Here is a 24,653-nt window from a genome sequence, read left to right on the forward strand (position 1 = left end):
GAAGAGTAGATATTATGACATTTGTGAAAAACATTGGACCATTATTATAAGCATGAGTGACTTCCTCATTTATCTTAAGGCAAATTACTTTATGATTTTGGTTTTATGCAGTGTGGCTCCAACTGCAAGAAATCAAGGGCCACGCCTGCTGCAGGAGAATGTCTATTTTCTGTGAAGAGCGGGACATAACTTATATGAGCTGCTTAAATTTCTTCCCATTGTTGCCAGGTTTCTTTTACTGAAGGGTATATATAATCATTTGGGATGATGTTTAGCATGAGGAGACTTTACACATGAGTTTGCAATAACTTAAGAACAAGTCCAAAAATACCACGAAACAGAAGATCACTATAATATACTCACTTAAATACTGCCATGGACTTAACTAAAGAGCCAGGTGCTCTTTATCATAAAAATGTAATACACACCAATAGAAAGCAAATATTACCAGCTCAGGAACAGGTAAAAGAGAATGTACCACTTTACTTGGGAACAACCCCAAGGTAGAATTTCTGTCCCATGGAAGAAAATGGCAGAATTTTGTAGTGTGAGGACTTATTCTCATTCCATGAGAAATAAAGTCATTTAATGAATTTATTTGAACAATATGTCAGAGGCATATAATGATAAAATTCATGAAGAAACAGTAAAAATTGGGTCAGAGCTGATTTTAGAATGATAGCATCAATATAAATCATAACAATTATTTTAATTTCTTCTGACAAGATCTGTCATTGTCACTTTGACATATTTTAGTTGAAATGAAGTTTCATATGCAAATATTTAGGGTGTAAGTAAGCATTAACAATTTTTCAGAGATATGGTCAGGAGGCTTTTTGTAGCCAGCAACAATTTGACTATCTTATCATGAACTCTCCCTTCGGAGCTGACAAATTTTTGGGGTGGTCAACAGTCTACCTACTTGGTATTCAGAGGCTGTTTCCCACATATCAGAGTCCCCAGTATAAGTTTTGACATGACAGAATTAAAAAACTAAGTGTATTGTTAGAGCTAAGTAATGTAAGTACCCTAAAGCAGCTGAGAGCTTTATATTTTTCCTAAAATTAATAATAGAAGGCAGGAAAATCCTGCAAATTTTCTCACAGAGTGCAAAATGGTAAAAGAAAAAAAAATATATGAATGCCGATATATTTTGGTTTTGTCAAAGAAATCAGTGTTCTTTAAATGCTTTCCAGCTAACATCTTGGTTACTTGCCATCTTAGTAAAAAATGTCAGAAAATCCCTGAAGCATTGTGAAATACCTAAACTTTGATCCATAACTCTTAGTATCTCCATTCACACAAAGGATCATCGGATTTTAGTGACTGAAATGGGTCAGTACCTTTGATTTATAGCTCATCTAGTGGGGTACTAACCTCAATCCATGCTTCTTCACTGTTATTTGGTTATACAGAGCATGGCAACAACCATTACTCTTCATTTTAGAAGCTCAAAAAGAAAAGAAAATACAGGACTCTTATTTCAGTCACATCAACAATTATCAAGGAAGTGAAACTGAGCACTTGTAATGTGTATGCTCAGCAAACCTGGATGGCAGATAAATGCTTGGAAGAAATAACTGGGAAAACTGCAATTCATTTTGAGTATTGGCTGAAGTCTCTCTTCACCCTCATGGGACTTATCCAATATTAACATTTCCTGTGTTCTTCAAAAGGTAATGTTCGTCTTTTTCCTTGTGGACAATTCTAACTGAGGAATCAAATCAGCAAAGTGATAATTATTTACAATTAATATAGAAACCCCAAGTAACCATGAGTGGAAATAAAGGATAAGCACTGTACAGTTTTATGATAAAAGTCAGAGAAAGAGCACGCATGCCATGTATTGGATAAGCAAGCAGGTGCATAAAACACCCAAAAGGAGAATGGGAAGAGCATGATAATCCTAATGGAGGATGGGTTGCTTACCCCTTTCCAAGCACTGTGCAGGCAGCTTGTCAATAGCGCTCTACAACCCAGTGTCTAAAATCACAGCTCTTAGGCTGCACTATGTAACAAAACACCCACTGGGGAAATGGTCAGTACAGAAACCTTTGGCTTTTCACAGGCCTTCCAGCATGACTTCAGTCCTGCAGGTTGGACAAGGCTGTGGTTCAGTCTGGTGGTTTGGTTTCTTTTGAAGCATTTGCCTCTGAGTTAATCCTGGGCTTACAGGGTCTGCCTGGAGGTTGGTTGTCTATGCTCTATGCAGGAACTAGGGATTCATACTTACATAGGCTCTAGCATGTGGCCCATCACAACAAATCCATTCTGCTGCAAGTGCCACAGTATCTTTTACCTTTGCACTCTACTATTCTGTCTTTCTGATGCAAAGAGAAGTATGATCAAGTAGAAACTGGCACACGGTGATAGAGTGGCAAAACTTTCCTGGAGGGTGGAATATGTGCCCCTGCAGTGATGGGTATGCAATGCATCTTCAGCTGCCATCTGTATCCTAACAAAATTGTTTTGCTGTTTTGGGAGTGGGCAGGCATCCATCAGCTTGGCAGATGTGTATGCTTCCAGTGCCATGCAGCACCACACAAAATAGAAATGACCTTCCAAGCTGGGAAGTCTGATTGCCAGTTTATCTTGAATTTCAATATCCAAAGAATGTAGTCATGTGACTGACAGCTTTCTGAAGAGAGGTACATCAAATTAATTTGCAGCTTGTGAGACAGGATGGGAAGAATAATAGTAAAATGAGAATGTTAATTCCTTCATAACTTTCCACCAAAAGTCATAGAGATTTAAAAAATGGATTACACTGGTAATTTCGCTTTGTAATTATCAATGCTTTGAATTTATTATAAATCTACAAAACTTTTCTTATGTGTGCTGAAATGTGAAAAGCACTTGCTATGAAAACTCTCAGAAATCATAATATGGTTTTAATGTTTTTTATTGAAACAATCTAATAGAAGGGGACATGTCAGAAAAGAACATCATAACTGCAAAGCAATGCTGCTAAAAACCTTCTCCCATTCTTTTATTCAAGTATTTAGTTTTGCTTACACATCTCAGTCATTAGTGGAATAAAACCGTGTTTTGAGTTTAGCACACACTTAGTTTGAAGTGCTGAACTCTTTTGCTTCAATCTATTCTCTTTACATACCCCTGAATAGAGCTCACTGTTTATCTAAATTTCTTACTTAAATCTTTACAAGGAAATGAATCCATTCACTGGAAAATACAAAATTGTGAATATCCAAAGATCAGTTTTTTTAAGTACCTGAGTAGCACAGATATAGGGCTCAATTTTCTCAAAACGAAGGTTGTATTTTTCATGCTGTTTTGACAAAAGTGTCAAAAGTCTTGGATTTTGTTGTGTCAAATCAGCTGGTTTTCTCAACCCTGCAGGGTGCAGTGCTGAGAGTACCAAGTAACTTTGCAGACTAAAGCACCTGCTGTGATGAGTCACGACTTACAGCATTCTGCATTCTGTAGAACAGCAAAGAAAGTTGGTCCAATATTATGTATAATTCAATCAAAGTTTAAGTGTCATTTTCAGGATTTATATTCCTTTGACATGGCAGTAAAAGCATGCAAAAAGGTAAGAACATTTATCCAAAGGTTACAATCTGTCACTGTCATAAAATTCAAAACAAAAATTAAAGTTTAACAAAATGAAGAGGTTAATGACAGTATTTTGGGTTGAATAACTGTGAGGAATGTTGAAATTAAATTCTTTTGTGCTGAGGCAAAATGCACTTTAAAAGATACATTTTTGTAATAATATACAAAGAGAACTACATACTGAAAAATGGAATTAATGTTGTAAAGCTCCATACTCAGCTGAACTTTATTTAATACTAACTTTTTCACAAAATTTAAATTCTGACATACTTTCACCTTCCCTGACTATAGAGATTCACTTTGAAAAGCAGAGTTTACAGTTCATATGGGGAAAACAAACAAAAATTTCAAAAGGTCTTAGAAAAGTTAATTAGATGGTGGTGTCCAGAGTTGTAAGGATAGCTGCTACCTCGTCAAAGAGATGAGTCAGTGCCACAAATGGTTATGCCTTCTGATCTGTGATTTGCATCCCCTGCTCCATGCCTTGCTCCCCTGGTCCTGACCCCTGGTAATACAATTAGTGTAAATAACAACATTTTATAAAGCAAATGGCCATTCTATGTGACTGAGCTGGTCATGCATCAGTCCCCTTCACCCCATCAGACCCTGAAGGTCCTGTGCGCCAGACAGGTTTCTTCTCCTTCTCCCTGTCAAATTCACTTGAATCATAGAATCATGGAATGATTTGGGTTGGCACATACCTTAAAGACCACTCAGCTCCAAACCCTTTGCCAAGTAAAGGGACACTTTCCACTAGACCACGTTTATCAGAGCCCCATCTGTAGGACTCTAAGCTCCAAGGCTCCAAGCTACGAGTTCATCTAAGGGGTTTTGCTTTCAAAATATATACAGCTCCAAAAATTCACCTGCTGAATTTATTAAAAGCGTCTTCAGCTCTTTTATACCTTGAGAGGGTACACGGGAGAAGACACTGCACACATTTCTCAGGAGGCCAAACAACACACTTTTCCTGGCAAATTTTAGAAAATAAGAGAATTTGGCAAAGGTTTAAAGGGCAACAATCAACTAAAATAAAGCATTCCACGAAGTATTTACTTAGTATGCTAACCCATACAACTTAGCAAAACCCAAGCCATATGGCTTTAAGTTACCCAGATATCAAGAAAGCAGATTAGGAAAAGTAGTAAAGAAAGAGAGAATTATAGCTACCACCTCTAGATCCTGTGTAGATCCAGCTACCAGGAATCTAGGAGATGGCTGGGTTGTGATCACCATCCAGTCACTTGAACAACTGAGCACTCAAACACAAACAGGTTAAAATGGTTGTGGAAAAAATTTATGTTGAAAGAGACAGGTGATGGTTAGCACTGTAAGAAATAGAAAGGTAAGTGGAATGGGTTACTTCCCAGTTGGAATCACATTTGCTGCAGCTGGAGATGATATTAACCTGCAAATAAAGACCAGAGAAATGAAGACAAGTCTTCCTTTATTTTTAAAACTATTCACCTGTTCATGTTAGTTCGTTCAGATTACATTGCAAGACCTTTAATGATAGAACTAAATCTTCCAGGTAAGAGTTCAATATTGTTCATTTTTTGACTACAATGTAGACATGAGGAAGACTAAGGGTACTCACACAATGGGCTCTTATCCTTTTAGCGTGTAATATATTCTTATTGTAGTGGCACTGAAAGGTCCCATTAATGTTTCAGAAGTTTAAAATGCTTGATAGATTTTTTCAGGAATTTATAATCTAATTTAAAATGTAAACTCCAAACTGTATTACTCATTGAATGAGAAATTTCCCATGAATACTTTAGAAAATCCTCATCCACTAATCATGTAAACACACGCTAGTTTAATTGTTGAAAATATTTTAATACAGTTTTTTCAAGTTTTTGAAAATATTTGTCATATTTTTAAAAAAGTGTGACTACATACATCAAGATTCCTTTTTAATTTGAGATCACATAAAATAATTTAGGATTTATTTAAAAAAAATCAAGTTTGTTTCAGTTGATTGCGATGGTAGGAATACATAATTATGTATATGACATACTTCAACCTAAAACATTCCTGCCCTTTGACTAAGTCTTCATAAATGGTTAACTTTAGCTGACTTCATTTGGGAGGCAAAATACACATATTTTAAATATATTCACTGTTGGTCAACAGTGAAGATATCTAAAACATGACAGTTTTTTTCTCATGTCTAGAGTATGCATCGATGAAAAACTGTGACTTCTATGGAGGTTTTTTTGTTTGTGTGTTTTTTGGTTTTTATTTTTACTACCAAAAAATTTACAAACCATGGGCCAGAGTGGAAAGGCAGAGCAACTTTGATTTGAGGCAATTCAATAAATACACATCCTGAATGAAGTTACCCTATACAAGTTTCCATATGAGTCAGAAAAATTATGCAATCTTACCAAAGAAATCCTTCAGACTAATGATTCATTCCATCAATAAAAGCAGGATTGAAGGTTTTGTAGTATGGAATAGTTAGCATTATTAGAGCTGTTCAAAACTTTGAAAGCATTTTAATTTTGAAGATTGAAATTCTCACTGTAATGTGAATTGCTCTCATAATTTTCAATCACTCTATACTACAGATTCCCAAATTCTTATTACTGCCAGATTTCAGATACTCATCTATTATGATCAATGTGTTGCTTTAGAAAAGTGTTGCACTGCCTTTTTTTACCAAGTCTCAAAACCTCACTCTAACTGTATGGTGAAGTTAGCTAGGCCTTATGAATGTGGTCCTTAAAAATGCAACCACAGTAGACCAACACTCCAAGCCACTCAATGACCATGATAAAAACATATTATATTAGCTGAAGTAAAAACACAGACAAGTTGTTTTAGGTAAATATTTCATAATTTTTTAATATGGCAATTAAGCAAACCAGAACACAGTTGCCTGTATCATTTTCCTTGCACTTGTTATTACAAATACTTTTGGAAGCAATCTACTACCAAGTAGCTAATTGGCTACTTATTTTTCAATGCAAAATGCATGATAAATTGCAGTGAGATATATACACTAGCATGTTAAGAACCACAGTTTACAGAGAAGCCATATAAATCTCTGCTAAATCCTGTTCCTCCTCTCCATACCTCATCACAGAATCAAAAAGTCATTGAGGTTGGAAGGGACCTTTTGAGATCAGCTGATCAAATCTTCCTGTTTAAGCAGGATCATCTACAGTGGGTTGATCAGGAACCTCAATAGAGCAGATAACTGGGCTTCTTGAAGTTCAGCAGGGGAGATGCAAACTCCTGCATCTAAGGAATAATCCCAGGCACCAGTATACACTAGTGAATTATTTACTGGAAAGCAGCTTGGCAGAAAAGGACCTGTGGGTCCTTGTGGACACCAACTTGCACTTTAGCCAGCAATGCACCCTTGATTGGTATCCTAGGATGCATTAAACAAAATATTGCCATCAGGTTAAGAGAGATGATTTTTCCCCTCTACTCAGCACTGGTGAGCTATCACCTGGAGTCCTGAGTGCAATCTGATCTCCTTGGTGCAATGTGAACATACTGGGACAGTCCAGAGAAGAGACATAAAAGCAATCAGAATCTAGAATGTTTCTCCTATGAGGAAAGGCTGAGACCAGTTATAGCCAGTATGTAATGTCTGACACTTTGCAGTGGCTTAAAGTATTGTTGGATATTTAATGATTTCAAAGTGACCAGTCAGTTTAAGATGCAATTATGGAAGAGATACTGAAAAGCAAGTCTCATTATTTCTCTAAAAGAATGCAAGTGAGACTCAGGTAATAATATTCCAACTTTTGCCAATCATTTGTCAATGGATGTTTTCTTCCATGGCTTTAAACTCTAAGAGGAAGTGGTGTGTGCCACATTTTAGAAACTGTTATGACTGACTCTAGACATTCAACAAGGCAAACCTTAGCATAGCATGCAAGGATAGGTCCATGGACATGAAAAACTTCTGCAGTAACTGAGGTCTAAAGGAAGGTGCTAATGTTACATGGTAGACATACAGCAATGCTCTACCTGCACCCATCTTTTTTTTTTTTAGTCTGACAGAAGGCAAAGGAAGCTCTGAAAAATACATTTTACATTGTCTGGGGTAATGATCACTTAACACAGTAACACTGACTGTTACCACGTTCTGTTTTTCCCTTCAAATATACAATTTGAATATATTTGGAACTGGCTTATATTCATGCCAGTGAAATCAACACCAGTGAACAAACCTCTAAAATTAATCTGAAAGCAGGTTTTTGTCTCTAGATTTAAAGCGATAAATAAATATGACCATGGCTGAATTGAAAAATTAGTAAACTGCAAATTATAAAGATAAGAAACATCTAAAAAAAAAGGTGGTTTTTTTTTTCTATTTTCTAATTAAGATGAAACTGAATGACTCTGATGAGTATGCTGAAATGCTGAAAAAAACCCCAAGAAAATGCATAATTTCTGCTAGCTCTGCAAGAGTTAAGACATCAATGTCAGGAAATACTTAGTGGTTTTTATACAGTAGGAATGGAAAATGAAAAGGTTATTTCTGTGTCTGTATTATTTATTCAATACCTTCATTTCCAGAATCTGACTGTAACTTTATGCCCATGGTTGTGTAAGGGTTTCTCACATATGTTAGCACCTTTTAGGTAAACCTCAGTTTTATGATTTTTTTTTACAGCATTGTAAAACAGAACAGAGAAAGTTTTAATGGGCAGTAGGTTCACAAGCATTACCAATGCATGTTCTTCCGTCTTCTGACTGGGACTAAGAATCACGATGGAGACAGTTGTAGCTGCCTTTAATGTTAATGCATGTAGCAGAAGGAGGGCATGGTGGATTAATTTCATTTTCACATTCATTGATGTCTGCAAAATGAATACACATTGATCAACGATAACTAAAAATAAGAGGGATTGCTAATTTCTCATAAACATCTTTCATGAGGATTCATAAATGAAAGGTATTGCACACTGTCAATGAGACACAAATACCACCAAAGATCCTTATTCATACTGTTTAAAGCAAAATGTAGGGGTTTTTTTGGTTGTTGGTTTGGTTTATTTGTTTGTTTTTAAGATGGAAATTATGAAACAATAAAATGTTGCTTTGGTAATCCACAGAAACCTAAAAATGGTAATTGGTTGAATTTTCAAAAATCCAAACCCTAAACTTGAGAGCTCTTTTTGCATGTGTTTGTGTTTTAAGACTTCAGGTTCTTCTGTAAATTTTTTCATGGTATGCCCTATAGAGGTAGTGAAAATAATAATGCTGGCAAGGTTCTATACACTTCTAGAAATGATTTTAAGGAGCCAAATTTCCAGATTAGCTTTGGTGACAAAATTTGTAACAGCAATTTATGATATCATGCAAATGCAATTGTTTTTAAATGCTATATAAATTCTGTGAAATGACAATATCATGGCAGAATGATGAGCAGATGAACAATCATCCATTGGAGAATGTACATAAACATATTGTTCTTGATGCCCTTCAAGACCTTTCTCTCTCACATTCTGATTATATGATAAAATGGGAGACATTATGCAGTGCAGGAAGAAAGCACTCAGTGAAGGAATGAACAGTCTTTTCCATATTTCTACATCTTTCTTTTTTCTGTGTAATATTTACTTGCATGACTGAATTCTGTTGACTAAAAATAGATGTCCAATATTGTTTTAATTAGTTTCCCATTGGTCCTGTTTATTTGAAAGCTTGTTTAATGTCTCTGACACTGCAAGCCCATATGTGGGCAACTAGTTTAGTCTTCAGTGACTTCCTTTTTAATTATATTCCTTTCCTTTTCTACCACAATGTATGTTCAACTACTTCAAATTAAGTAGTTATTTTCAATCGGTATTAGAATCTGACTCTGTAGGAATGATTTACTTACTTTAGCATTGTTGCCAGGGGAATTCTATAATTGGAAATAGTATAAAGCCTGATTTTCTCAAATTTTAGTACTAAACAGTGGCTGTGTACAAAGCTAGCTCTTGGTTGAGACAGTCAAAAGACTAGTCATACAAGAAATAAGCTTCAGAACCCTTAAGAAACAATAACTCTTCTAACGCCAGTTTGAGGCAGGAAAAAAGCTTTTGTTCAGGATGAAGATTTCTGAGTGTTACTCCCTTCAAAATTGCAGTTTGGGTTAATGACCCTTGGCTTCATCATTGTCTGGGAAGGAAAACCTGCACAGCTTTTGCCTGCGCCGTAATTCAAATGTGCTGGTTTAGCCTCTCTAAATCCATAGTCATGCTATCTGTTAACTGGCTCTTTTCTTCATCACTAAATAGTGTATGTCAGATCTTACCAACCTACGCTCCTGGTCAGAGAGCAGTGACTTACTAAAGTAAACAGAGTTATCTATCAGGAGTGTGATGGCAGATAATATAAAGGAAGGTAGCATATTTTAGCACTAAATGACTTCCTGAATCAATAGAAATGATTTCTGTCAAAGTCCAAGTTAGTAAGCAGGAATTAACAGCTCTCAGAATCCTATGTTTTTGCCAGCAAGCCACTCTGTTTTTTTCAGAGCAGCATATAATTTTGAAACCATCTGCAGAAATGCTAAGCTCTATCCTTCTCATTATATTGCTTGATTTACTCCTAATTTGCTGAACATTTAAAAGAATGGGAACACATTGCACACACATGCATGGAACAAAGTGCTTTCTACTGTAAAACTCAAGTAGCATCTGCATAAGTGGGTTTTGATGGTTTTCCTTTAATAACAGCAATCACTTATTTAATATATGCAGCAGCTTGTTTTCCTATAGCAGATATACAGTCTTTTGTTTACATTGCTGAACATATTAAAAGAAACTAGGACAAGGAATGATTCACTCATTTAACTTATTTATTCTGTTCACTGCCAGAACATTAATCTATTGAAAAGGTTTTATTATAATTCATTAACAGCTTTATTTCTTTATATGGTATTTATGTGGGTGGAATTCAGTGGATAAATAGGATTTGAATAAAGGAGAGAGCTGCAAATTTCATTTGATTTTTTCCATAACAGGTATACAATTCCAGTGAATAGCTTTCTATTCTGCTATCACAGAGATACTGATAAGCAGACTTTATTGCAGATCAGCTGCAGCACTTGCATTCAAATTGATTTACCACTATCCAGAATATATCCCTAAATATGGCCTTTTCAGGCTTAGTTTTCTCTCATGTACTGAAAAGCAGAGCAGTTTCAGTATGTGCATATATATATATATATATATATATATATATATATATATACATATATATATACACACACACATATATTTGAGAGTATATATACACACACACACTCCATTATATGCACACACATTTGAAATGTGAACAGAGAGAATTCATCCTTCATAGTGTGAAGAGTCAAAGTCTTGGAATATTTGCCACATTCTCTTTCTAACATATTCTACTCAACAATAAAAATAAGGTAAAAAGAAAATAGAAGGTAATAAAAGAATGATTAAAATAATAATAGAAATAAAAGTATTCCTTTGAAAATGTGCATGAAATGCTGAAATAAAATGTCTATTTACTGATTTCTCACCTGCTCTACTTTTGTATCTGCAAAAGTAATTATCATCTGGCAAATCTTTTCACAGCTATTTGGGAGAGGGAAGTTGGACCTAAAGTGACTATTAATTTTTCTAATTTCACTTAGTCACTTCACAGTATTTTTCCCCCTTTTCCTTAAATTTTTAGTATGACGCAAGACCTAATGGGGCAGAGCTAGGTATGTATCTGGAGCATCCATTGAAACAATGCTAGGAGAATGACAACTGCCTGTCATGCTGCTGTGTTGAGTGTAAAAGGAAGCAATGCATAATTCTGATTTAATGCTTTTTTTTTTCTTTTTCCCGCCTGTTAATAGATTCTATTTTTGCTTATTTAAGCAATTTTTAGTGCCATTTTCTTACCATCAACTTGATTGCTGAATCAGGATGGGTAGAGATTGAGACAGAAATTCTGGAGCTAGTATAGTTTCACATAGTCATTGTACCTATAACTCCAGAAGGCTGACTACGAGAAAGTATAGAAGCAAGCTTACTTCTGATGAGCTTTTCTGGATAGCCCCAGAAGGCTGACTAAAAGAAAGCATAGAAGTAAGTTCACTTCTGATGAGCTGTTCTGGATTTTAGCTTTTAGAAAATTCAGAAATACTACTACTACTACTGCTACTGCTACTACTACTACTAAAGGTATACCTATACAAGTGGGAGCCTCAAAATTCCATCCTTTACTTGTGCAGGTTAATTGCTCTTCTCCTTGCAATTGAAATCCATAGTGACATGTATAAGTCACTATAAATTTTCCAAATTCTGTACAGGATACAAAATCACCATTTTCCACACTCTTTGGTGTTCCACATAGTTCATCTACAAAAAAAATAAAAATAAAAACAAGCAAACAAAAAAAACCAAACCCAACCCCCCCCAATAAAAAACACATACACACACAAAACCCCAATAAAACTCCCTGTATTACAAGTTTTTAAAAAATCACTGCCTTTCTCTTGAAAATGCACATCATTGTCTGTTCCCTTTACAAATTAACTTCAGTGAAATTTCTCACATATTTTAAGGTGATCAAGATTTTAATGGTCATTTCTGGAAAAGAATATTACAGGTTTAACTTACAATCCTTGTAAAATTAACATTATAGTATATTCTGCAGAGCTCTTGGTCAATATTTTCTCTCTAAGAACTTCTGCCCTAACTGTCATAATGTCTGATTATCTCACCAGCCATACAAGTTGTAAGAATAAAATTGGCAAACTGTATCCTTTTTTTACACAGGAATTTGAGAAAGAAGAAGAGAAAAGTAGGCAATGTGCACTTGCAGCCCAGAATGTCATATCCTGGGCTACATCAAAGGATTGAGGGACATGATTCTCCCCCTCTGCTCTGCTCTGGTGAGACCCCAACTGGAGTTCTGTATCTAGTTCTGGGGTTCCCATCACAAGAAGGACACAAACCCATTGGAATCAGTCCAGAGTAGGGCCATATAGATGATCACAGGGCTGTAGCACCTCTCCTGTGAGGACAGGCTGAGAGAGACAGGATTGTTCAGCCTGAAGGAGAGAAGGCTCCATGGAGACCTTATTGCAGCCTTGCAATACTTAAAAGGAGCTTGTAAGAATGAATGGAACAAATGTTTTACCAGGAGCTGTTGCAATAAGACAAGGGGTAATGTTTTTAAATTAAAAGAGGTTGATTTAGAGTCTGTATAATGAACAGGTTTTTTGCAATGAGAATGCTGAAACACTGGCAGAGGTTCCCCAGAGATGTAGTGGATGCCCCAGTCCTAGAAAGAAACATCTGAGTTCAAATTGCGCCGAGCTCTGAGTAACCTGATCTAGTTGAATATGTCCTTGGTCATTGTAGGGGTGTTGGACTAGAGGACTTTTAAAGATCCCTTACAATGCAAAGTGGTCTATGAATCTATGATCCCATTTCTAAGTGATTGAAATATTAAAGATTTGCATCAGACTAGTAATTCAAGACCTGCCACAACCAAGATCAATGCTCTAACTGCTGTTTACTCTCCCTCCCACCAGAAAAAAATGGTAACTACTATATTACCTTCCTGATAAAATTCTTGCCAAGCTTCTAAATTCATCCCAGGTATTTTGGTACAATGCTTAAAATCCTGTGGAAACTTTCCAAGTTGAAAGACATCTGCTGGCACTTCAGTAATTCCTGTGTTGTCACAAATCACGCGGGCCAATGAATGTTTTCTTAGTTCATGCTTTTGAGCTTCTGTGAAAACATTATTATTTTCCCACCAAAATCTGGAAAGATTGATAGAAACATTTTTTAGAAGATCAAATACAAAGAGTTGGTTACTCTTACTTTTCCAATACCTTATATAAAAGTCTAAAAATAAGAATTACAGAAAAAAGTAGATGGATATAATACTAATAAAAGTAAACACCACAACCATACAGAACCAGTCAAGAAAAGGCTTGTGTGAGTCTGGTGTAGTGGTCAACTCAGGTAGTGTGTTAAAGACACCTGGTTAAAACTATTAATTATTCACATTTGCAGAATCCTTTTCATTCATGAAACTGAGCTACAAAAAAACATTACAATTCTGAGACAGAAAGTTGAAACATATTTGGTTGAATGGTATGCTTACTCCTACACACTTGCTGTTCACTCATAAATTGTTTTGAGCTTAGATTAAAGGAAAATTGCAGAAGTAGCCGTAATAGATTCCTGCTTGTATTACTGAATGGTTGCTATGAAAATAAGTATTGCTGAATGCTCCTCTGGTTAATATGGAGCACTTAATTTTCTAAGAAAACTGTAGATATGCAGATTAATTATAGTCCAAAACCAGAAGAAATTAATTATGCTTTTGGTCCTACAGAAGGTAAGCTAAGAGGACTGTCTGGAACAGAAAGGAGTTGCTTTTTTTTGGTCAGATCAGGACCGTGGCACCAAACAGAATAACCAGTTCGTCTTTCTAAAGTGTATCTGATAAATTATACGTATTTTTAATTATATATATATATATATATATATATATATATATATATATATGCATGCACACATGTATTTGTTTAAATGAAAGAAAATACTTGGGAAAAAAAAGGAAATATAAACATTTTGTACATAAAGACATTACATTAAGGCAAAAATACTTCTGGAAATTTTGATAGTACATTAGACAAGGTTACGTACTGCTAAACTACCAAAATAATTCCATCTGGTACTCAAGCCCATTAGGATTCTTCCAAATGCCAGGCAGGATTTGTGGTAATATTGCCTACATTGAAAGAAAAGACAATCTGCGGGACCTGGAGCAGAACTAATGTCCCACTCTGTGCAAGAAATGCAGAAAAGGTGGAGGGATTGGTGGAAGAAAAAAATTAAGCAACCTTCCTCCCACACCTCACCTGCACACTGTTCCCGAATATCTCAGAGCATCCTGAAACTTCAGGCCCCTCGTATAACCAAAGCCACCAAAGATTCTCCACTCAGCTCTCCTACACCTGTCATTTCCCCTTTCATGTACTTTTAAACCTATTCTACTTTCATAATGAAATTCAGTTTAATCTAAACTACTGGGAAAGCTTGAGCAGAAAATGATTTTTTAATCTACTCAGCAGACAGGTGTTTAACAAAGTAACTCCAAAGGCACTCCTATCAATCTGTATCAGGTGACTAAACTCCCATGCAAAGAGCAAATCGTCAGAATTTTTTCCCAAATATTTCAGATTCTGAGAGCACAAAAAGATTCAGAGGAGGAAGAGATGGAAAAAGAAGGCTGAAGAATCAGAAACAACTTGTTTCAGGTGAAGTGACTGAAGTTAAGACAGTGCCTGGGTTCAGTACATAGGAAAAAGAAGTACTTTTATGTTTTGTCAGATTATTGACAAAAGATTTTGGGGCTATCAGAATGGAGTTCAGTCAGACTTACTTCAGTGAAACAAACTCCACTTAGTACTGATTTCTGAACCTCAAGTGTAGGTTAGAAGAGATATTTTTAAATCCTTACTTACTGACCAGTCAATTAGGGTATCTAGTAAATATGTAGTGCCACTGGTGCAGATACAGATAACACCCAATACTCTCTCTGACCAGGCATTGCAATGAGTGTTAGGCTTTTCCATTCTTATGTTTACTGTGTGACAACTATAACATGTTGTTGCATACTTCTATCTTCTTTCAGATGGTTCCTTTGGTATTAATGACAGAATATTATTTCACATTTAAGTTAACTGCCACAAAATTTGTGGCAGAAATGTGGGGAATTCTTTCATTACTGGAACTCCGTTTTTCTCAATTGGGAGTTAACATATTAAATTATGCTTATATTTAATTAATGATGTAAAAATAGTAATATAAGACACTGAATAATAAGTATAATTGAATAATAGAAACAAGGCTGGAAGGACCTCCATAGATGTTAAGTATGCCTGTACAATTCAGAGGACTTTCAACCACATTTTTAACTCAGCTGAGTGAAATATTTGTTGTCTATACAGTTTATGCTAATAAGATACCACCTTTATGATTAACATTGCTTTTCCCTGTGAGCTAATTAATTGACATTTTTAAAGTTCAGATTTAAATTCTACCTTGGATGCTTATTTCCATAATGGTTTCTTTCCATAGCAGTGACTTATGAGAGGAGCTTAAAGGTGAGCGTAAGGACCACAGGTACTTAAATTAGCCATCTCATGAGATTCCAAATTACTGCCACAAGTACATGACAGAACTGAAAAAAGGTTGATTTTATAATTGCTTCAGGAGCAGAAGCAAGATATAAAGTGCTTCCTGCACCTCATTGTGACCTGAAGCTGCATTTTCCCTGCCTTCCAGGTGTGAAGGGTTGTCCTGGAACAAGATCCTGATGGCAGTTGTGCAGGGTTGGGTGAAGTGGCATCCTATGCTGTGTCCAATGAGGCAAATTCTGTGAGCACTCTGTAATCCCAATTCACATAATGCCAGGTATGTGATGTTTTAATTATCCCATCTACAAAGCCTGGATTACAGATTTTTGCCTATCCATCTGACTTTGGTGCAGTTGCCAAAGAAAAATGTTGAGGTTCTTCCAGTTCCTGAGTCCAGTGCAGCCCCAGAAGGAAGACAACCTGCATAGCAATACATTTGTTCTCACAGAAGTCAGTGTCCGTGCCCTTCTTGTGGCACCTTCCATTTTTACCAGGAGTGCAGAGCTGGACATCTCACTACCATAGAAACAAATTCCATGTCATCTGGAGTTGAGACTATATATGGACCAAAGTGGAATAATCAAAAGCTCACTCAACAAAACTGAAGGAGCTAAGACAAAAATATGAAAGGAGCAGAGAACAAATTGTTTAAGACATATTTAAGTTGCTGTAAAATTTCCATTGCTGCTGCTTTTTTGCACATGATTTCACAGCATGAATAAACTCACCGGTCACCATCCCTCAGTGCTTTCATTTGCTTTCCAATTATACATGCAAACAGGGGACCGGTTCTAGCACCAGGAATAAAGTCTTCCACCAGCCCACCAAGCCAAACATCAATATTGCTAGGACTGTGGTACAATTCCATGATTTTTTCAGTGATGTTGGGATTGGTTATTACTTTATTCAGGTCAGAGTGAGTTTCCAGTTTTGGCAAACCACAGAATTCTCGCCATTCATTATAACCTGTAAACGCGATGTTAAAGGAAGATTAGATTTGATTGTTAAGAATAATACAAGAAATTATTAAATTTATAAGCACTGGATTTTGAGAACCCTAATAATAGTCATAGAGAGTTATGTATAAAAAGTACCCATTGGTTAATTGATCAGACAAATTACATCAGGATCTGAACATACAGGATATGCAATTGCTGCATCATTTTAATGAAGGAGAACAAGCTTAAAATAATTCTCTCATTTAAGCAATGAAAACAGGATAATAGATAATAGCAGCATGCACTGTGTCTTGAGATTTCTAGACTAGAAATACAGAAACCAGATGATGAGTGGCCAAAAAGCAGCCTTATTTAAATTAGTAACTGAAGTACTTTACTAAGGACAGTGTTGGGCTCATGTCCAGCTTTCTGGAAAATTTCTTTTACATTCGTAAAATCACATAGTGGTTTGGGTTGCAGGAACCTTAAAGATCATCTAGATCCAGGAGCTCCTAGTTCAGCTATGCAGCCCTCCTGGCATTTTTCCCTGGCTTCCTCTTTGTTGGGATGTATCTCTCCTGAGCTTGGAGGAGGTGATCTTGCATATTGACCAGCTTTCTTGGGCCCCTCTTCCCTCCAAAGCATTATCCCATGGTGCTCTACCAACCAGATTCTTCAAGAGGCCAAAGTCTGCTTTCCTGAAGTCCAGAATAGTGAGGCCACTGTGTACTCTCCTCACTGTCCTAAGGATTTTGAATTCCACCATTTCGTGGTCACTGTTGTCAAGACTGCCTTTGAGCTTCCTATTGCTGACCAGCTTCTCTGATCTCAGAAGCTGTGACATGCTTTATAAGAGTTTCTCACACTGAACTGTGAACCTACTGTATTTTTTAACAGCTGATGCAATCAAATTGAACTAAATTCCAACAGTCTTCCTCTAAGCAGATATATCCATAGTCTGATGGGCTATTGCTCCTTGACTGTTAGTTCAGTCTTATCCTGGGACAACTGGAATAAAAAATCCAGTGCAAAGAAACAGATAAAAGTGTATAATGTTTCTGAAAATGATCAATATACGCCACTCCTGGAGACATCTGTCAACACCTTCTAGGGTCTGTACAGCCAATAATGTTGTGCCTAAGTTGACCTTTCCAGCAGGCTGGGGACAGCCTGCTGATGGGAAGTAGCCGCTGCAGGCAGAAGCCCAACTTCTCTGGAGCTGGCTCCACCAAGAACTAGCTTCAAGTACCTTCACTGAGCACACCCAGATCCCCTCACTAGCACTGTTCTTCTAGATTCTGGATTTACTAGATTGTTTTAATTTCAAAAGCTGGGGAATATTTTCTTTCCATCAAAGTTAAAAATATTAGCAAATTACATTTTAAAAAGATTGAAGTTACTTTTCTGATTAGCAAAGCTATTATTTAAAAGCTTATGATTACATCTCAAATATAAGCAGTCATACTGCAGTTACCAGCTGGAAGAAAATTCAACAAAAATCAATAGACCTGGGAGTCCATGATCACGGCCACGCTGTAAATTTAAGGATGATAAATCAAGTGAACCGTTACTGGACAATACAAAGAGTTTTTCTGTTAACTCCTCATTCAGCAGTTGATCTTGCACCTGCAGCTTTGCTGAATGTGCTAGAAGACCTCTTAGTAAAGGATCCAAGCCTCCTTTAAACAAAGAAATAATAGTGTTACACCATAAATATAAACCATTATAACTTTCTTAAAAAATGTGAATGCATGTAAGTTTCTATATTTTTAAAACTTTGTTTATATAGGCTTTTACATTCAGATGTATGCAAAATATTCTTTAGTTTAAAATAGAAATAATAGTGCTATGAAAAAGCTCCCTCTTCTACAGAAAAGAATTTTCAACGTGTTAATAAATTCATCCCCCAAAAAAGATATGAAACATCATCATCAATCACTCTTCTATGGTCAATCTACTAGACTAATTTAAACTAGAGAGTAATATTTCTTCTGATTCAGTCAACTATTCAACTCAGAATAATAATTTGAGTTTGAGTTAGTACCCTGAATTCCGTTCAACAACATGAATAAATGATCTAATTAAAAAAATGTTCCCATATCTAATTCAGGATAAGTAACTTTGCAAAAGGTTACAATATTTTGGGGAGAAAAAAAACACAAAAAACTGAAACACGAAACAGAACCAGTTTAAATAAAACCATACCTTCTTTAATGAGCCTCCAAGGACTAAAGAAAACTTCATGCAAATGAAGATTTGGGAGTTTGGGATCATCTAAATACTGTGCATTCAATCGCCTTACTATTGGCTGGATTGTTGCATGACCAAAACGAAAAGCAGCTGTTGAAAATACATTAGAAACTGTAGGATTCACTGTGGGATCATAACCTGTATAACGGCCAATATACAGATTAAAAGCATCTGGACCAATGATTTTGGGAATGTAATCTCTTAAAGTAATAATCTGAAAGAAAAGAAAAAAACCATCTTTCAACATTTCCGTAGATGAATAGCAATGAATCTCAGGCACTTATTCTTGGAGTAAGGAGACAAATGACTGGAGAGACTGGCACAGCTCAGAATAGTGCAACAGTCAGGTGCCTACCAGCTCCTACCATAAACACCAGACCAAAGCCCCCTGAGCAGAGATTACCAGTGTTCCTCATTTACAATCCACAGGGGTAATCCAGCTCATAGGAGCTGTGGTGAGGTTAAAAACCTTCAGTGTGATGGTGTAAATTATAATATCCTTAAAAATGGCAATGAAAGCATGAAGTCCTATAAAATCCTTCAAGAATGTTTACTAAGGTGAACAGATTCTATTTTTCAGACCTATATCTGTGACATAAATCCTCTTTACTTATTATTTGAAATGACCATGATTTAAAATGCTGGTGCTCAGAATCTGCTTGTAGACATTTTATATTAGGCTCAAGCCAACTTATAGACTTCTAAAAAACACACTTTAGAAATTAAAAGAATGATAAACACCTTCTGTCAAATGCTTTTAAAATGTAATAGTGTGACAGTGGTATGGAAAAGCATGTGAGTAATTGTGAAAAAAAAGGGGGAAAATGTTCTAATGTACCAAATGAAAGTGCATTATAGGTTTAACATTATGCTGAACTCAATAAAGCAAAATGGGATATATATGAAGCATAATGAACCCAATAAAATACCTTATAGATTCACTATAATGTACAATAAATATACAGACAAATGTACTTTGAATTTGATATAGTACATGTTGGAAAGCTATCTGGCATAAAATGACCTTATAAAAAACTTGTATCTTAGGCACAGTGAAGAGACAAGCAAACCTTTCCAGAATTTGCTCACTTTTCTCAGAAGGCAGAGGTTTACCTTTTCAGCTTAGGTTGTGCAGTGAAGAAAACATTTAAATGACAATATGTTAGAATCTCTTTTACAGCTCCTTTAATGCAGCATATGAAACAAAATTATTGCAAGAAATTAATACTGGCACTGTTATTTGAGAAGTTAATCTTTTGCTACATTTGCAAAGGTTTTGCTAGACAGCAATTCTAATTTTAGATGTCTAGTTTTTACAATCAAAGACTGTAAATAGGACTAGGTTAGTCACGGATACAAATATCCTGGTATGACTAATTTTTTGGCTCATTGTAAATCCCTAAGCTAAGCTTCTCATAAGGGCCAGATTCCCTGAAGGAAAGGGCAGCTCAGATTTTTCATTTGCTCTAGAGGCAACAGCTTCATTTCCAGTTGCCTTGATAGAGAAAGAAGGCCTACCATTTCAAGATATGAAAATTCAAAGGCTAAGGGAAAAAAGGGGTCCTATGCCTCCCCTGAGCTAGGAGATGCACCAGTTTGATGAAAACTTTCAATGGCTAAATGAAGTTCCATCAAAGAGAGATGAGTTTTAGACAATATAGGGTAAGTTGTTACTAATACAGCAGAATACGTTACTATTACTGGAGTCTGACAAAAAACCACATCTAAAATAGCATCCAGTATTTGTGTAGTCTCTGAATGTACCTTGCTGGAATTTGTCTGTGTGAAGTCAAGGAGAGGCTTTCTACAACTTCTCTTAACTGACACATATATGAGTTTTAAACAACTGACAAAAAACAAAATTTTTTTTGTTAAAATTCTTTTGCATGCTATTCTTGCTCTCAAACAATGATATAAAAAGTTTATTTCCTTTCTTATTTGGCATAAAAAAACAAAGTACTTTCTATCAGTAGACTGTTCCTTCAACAAATAAGATTCTCTTGTGGAAACAAAGGAACATAATTGTCCCAAAATATGACAATAAAATCAGAGACAGAAAGTGACTGTATGGAAAAGAAATTGCAAACTAGTATAATGAACTTCTCCATCACTTATTACTTAATTTGAATGTATTTATGAAAAATAAGTTAACTTTCAGGTGTTTGCAGCAGCATAAGGAATGTATGTGGATATAATGAGTCTAAACGTGCAAGGTAATGTGTGGTCTCAACAGCTTGTGGCATTTATGAGATTAGTGGTAATCCAAGCTCCCTACTTAGGACACATTCATCATTTTATAGCATCAATTCAAAGCTCTACAGAAGCCTCATGAAGAAAACTATTTTAAACAATAATGCCAGTTTTTCTACTGTCTCACAGTGGTCACTGTTTCAACAGTAAAATTTGTGACAAATGGGCACCGTGTTTTAAACAGAGGCCCATATGCTCAGTGTTTACATGACTTATGTAATCTATGACCAGATAGTAAGAAAGACTTAAGAGTTTTTAAATATTATTCATTTAGTCATATCAGAGAAGAAAAAATGTTTATTTCTCAGCATGTCAGCCAATCATTTAGTAAGTATCCAGACAGAAAGAGAATGTCTTACAAAAGCGTCAGAAAAGGTTTTGTATAGATTTTACATCATACCATGAGTCCCATGTGTACTGTTTATAGAAAAAGAACTGAATCCTGACCTGTAAACACAATAATACTGCAAGTGAAACAGGCTAGTAGTGTTAAAGGGAACACTTTTCTCATTCAGAAGGCAGAATTGCAAAAGGGATTCCCAAGTGTCATTATGACCTCAGTGAGTATGCTGGCTGCCTTTGCCTCCAGGCTGAGCCACCTCCAGCAGAAGTCAGCCACACATTAGATATTTGGAAATTGGTTACATAATTTCAGATTATTTTTGAGAACTTTTTGTTCATGTTAAAAGTCATTACAAATTAGGTGCAAAAGATAAATGAATTCAGATCAGTTTTCATAAGGGTCAGGAGATTTTCCTTGCAAAATCCTCCACAGTGCTTCACAAAGCAGATGTGAATGGGCCATGATGGTTGTATAAGGAAAATAAAAAAAAAGGCTGGAAGAGAGAATATAAAAGTATGTGAACCATTGTAAGGATAAGTGAGGCTAAAAGTGCATCTTGCCATTGCCATTGGCAAGCATAACTGCAAAGGAATAGTATCTCAATAATACAGTGAGGAGCCAAGTAAATGAAGCTTCTGCTCTTGGAAAAGATTGCAGAACTAATAGAGAACAATCAAAGCTATGATGATTAGTTCATTAAAGTGGTTAGTTTGCATGTTTAGTTTGCATTGTTAGTTTGAAGTTCTTATGTAAATATTACAAGATTAACAGATGATAAAGATGATGTTGAAATCCTACACTTTTATGTAAAAGGTGATTGTAGGAGAGTTCAATTATTGATAAAATAATACTATTATACATTAAAACATTATTATAGGTCTGATAATAGTATAAACTATACTCCTTATGAACAGGAGTTTTGAAATTGTGCAAGACATTATTTTATAATTTATCTTATATATCCATTTATCCTTTATAATTTCATACAGTTTAACCTCTGAGAGGAGGTATCTAATCATCTAATTTCACAAACAAGTGAAATCCAAGTAGTTAGGTGAATGTATGTCAGCCCCAGAAGACACTCACTTTCAACCCATGTCTTGGAACATGTAAGAGGCTTAGAGAACACAAGCAGATATAGAAGGAAGTGAAAAAAACACCTATATATACACAGAAAACTAAAGACAGTTGTCAGCTACAATTGGGATCAAGTTGCAGTAAGACCATTAATTCAGAGAAGTTTCTCTTGTACTGTAATAAATCAAAGAGAATTTGATTCAGATTGATCTGCAAAACTCCTGCTTCATCTGACTAGTGTCATATCATCAGGCTTTCACAGCCCAAATGGCACATCAGGAGAAACTGTCTCCGGAAGAAACAGCATAGGTGTGTGCAGTTCTAATCTGCAAACCACACATGTGTGAAATAGTAATGTTATGACTGTAGCAGTTGCGTAACTGAGCATTCTTTCTTCAGTTATTAAATGGCAATACAATATGGGGGGTTTGCACAAAACATGAGGTAATTCAGAGTATACTCATTATATACTTCAGTGTTAATACTTTATGGAGTTAAGCATGAATCATTCCCATAAAATAGAAGGGAAAATTGGCCACTGTTGTGGCTTGTATAAAGTACTCCTTATCAGTGAAACTGTCTGCAGTATAGTCAAAAAATCTCTTTGGTCCAGGATATCAACAGGTAATTTTGTTTAGTAACTTTGTCAAGTTTCTGTTATCAAATGCTTGTCACTTTATGACACCAAAAAAATCCCAACAACAATAACAACAACAAAACGAACAAAATAAACAAAAAACAAAAAACCAGGAGGAGAAGTGTGGTCTAAAGAGATTTTTTCATTCTCTTTATTCTAGAAAGAAGGATTTTTGTTCAATTCTCTGTAATTAGACACCCACAGGCAGAGAATATGCTTGAAAGTTATATATTCCAAAAAAGGGAAATTTTAGAAATGTGTAGCAACTGAAACAAAATTTGATAGTGGGAATCTCAAGGTGAATTCAGTGAGCTGTCATTATTGTGCTGGTTAGCACACCACATTAATAGAGATACTCCAATTATCTCTCTTGAATGAATGTCTCTAAACCAGCTAGATATAACTTGAACACATTTCTAATGAGCCATAGGCAAATCTCATCAGTCTGTGCTACTGGCCGAGGTAATGAGCAGCCCTGATGCAAGCAGTGCATTGCCTTGCACAAAGTGTTTTCTTTCAGGCTGTAATGTTTGTGGAAGTAAATCAGAAGTGTATGAATGCACAGAGGCAAGATTTTGGATTTGCAATTCTAACAAATCTTAACAACTATTTTGACTTGACAATGCCATTATTTTAATGCAAATGGCATATTTACATCAGAGCAGCTGATACAGTTAAAATGAACAAGAAGTCAAACATTTCAAAAGGACTGGCTAAATACAATTAAATGAACTATGACACTTCTCTGAAGCTATCTGACTTTAAGCACAAGCAACAACACATCAGAAAATGTAGGTAGTTTTTTAAAGGAAACATGTTCCATATTGCACTATTTAAAAGCTGTGGCAGAAGAAAGGAAAAGTGTTTTATCAGAAAAGTGAAATTTTATTCTGTCCTTCCTTCACTTATCTTGAAAAAAGTTTCCTTTGGTATGAAAAAAACATATTTGTAAGAATCAGAAAACGTGTGTAGTATAAACATTCTTATAGACTTTTCTTTTGTGTTTTCCCATGTGTTTTCCCACATTCATTTCCTCTGCTATCTCCTGTCAACAGTAGCCCTTGAAATTTGTGCATTACTACTTCATTGAGAACTTCACATGCGTTTTTACACAGGGAAGTTATTATTTATATAATACCTGTGAGAAAGTAAGAATTTTGAACTCTGTGTAAATACAGAGACTTTATTTTTGAATAGTTTCCTTTACAAAAAAAAAAAATCTTGAAAGGCTTCTTCAATAGACATTGGAGAAGCCTGCACAAATATGTAGCTGCATAGAAACTGCCATGAAAATCAGTGCATTGAGGTGTCTGGACAAACTAAGCACCAGGACAGTGTATTCAGGAAAAGTGGAAAAGAAAACAAACTTTAAACATACCAAATTTGAAGCCCAGAAATAGGTAAGAAAGAAAAGGTGACATGTTCTCAAAAGCCACTCAC

General features: G+C 35.6%; 1 protein-coding gene across 1 annotated transcript in view; it reads right to left on the reverse strand.

The window, feature by feature from the left end:
- Nucleotides 1–8,301: 8,301 nt before the first annotated feature.
- TPO (thyroid peroxidase) overlaps nt 8,302–24,653 on the reverse strand; it is a 37,005-nt gene continuing 20,653 nt past the window's right edge. The window contains exons 8-13 of the mRNA XM_071548149.1: nt 18,862–19,120; nt 18,165–18,335; nt 16,447–16,684; nt 13,119–13,327; nt 11,742–11,912; nt 8,302–8,402 (exon numbers count right to left, since the gene is read on the reverse strand). Of these exons, the coding sequence (XP_071404250.1) occupies nt 8,302–8,402; nt 11,742–11,912; nt 13,119–13,327; nt 16,447–16,684; nt 18,165–18,335; nt 18,862–19,120 (1,149 nt within the window). The remainder of the gene's footprint in view (nt 8,403–11,741; nt 11,913–13,118; nt 13,328–16,446; nt 16,685–18,164; nt 18,336–18,861; nt 19,121–24,653) is intronic.

Source organism: Pithys albifrons, chromosome 2, assembly GCF_047495875.1.
Source record: "Pithys albifrons albifrons isolate INPA30051 chromosome 2, PitAlb_v1, whole genome shotgun sequence".
Lineage (NCBI taxonomy): Eukaryota > Metazoa > Chordata > Aves > Passeriformes > Thamnophilidae > Pithys > Pithys albifrons.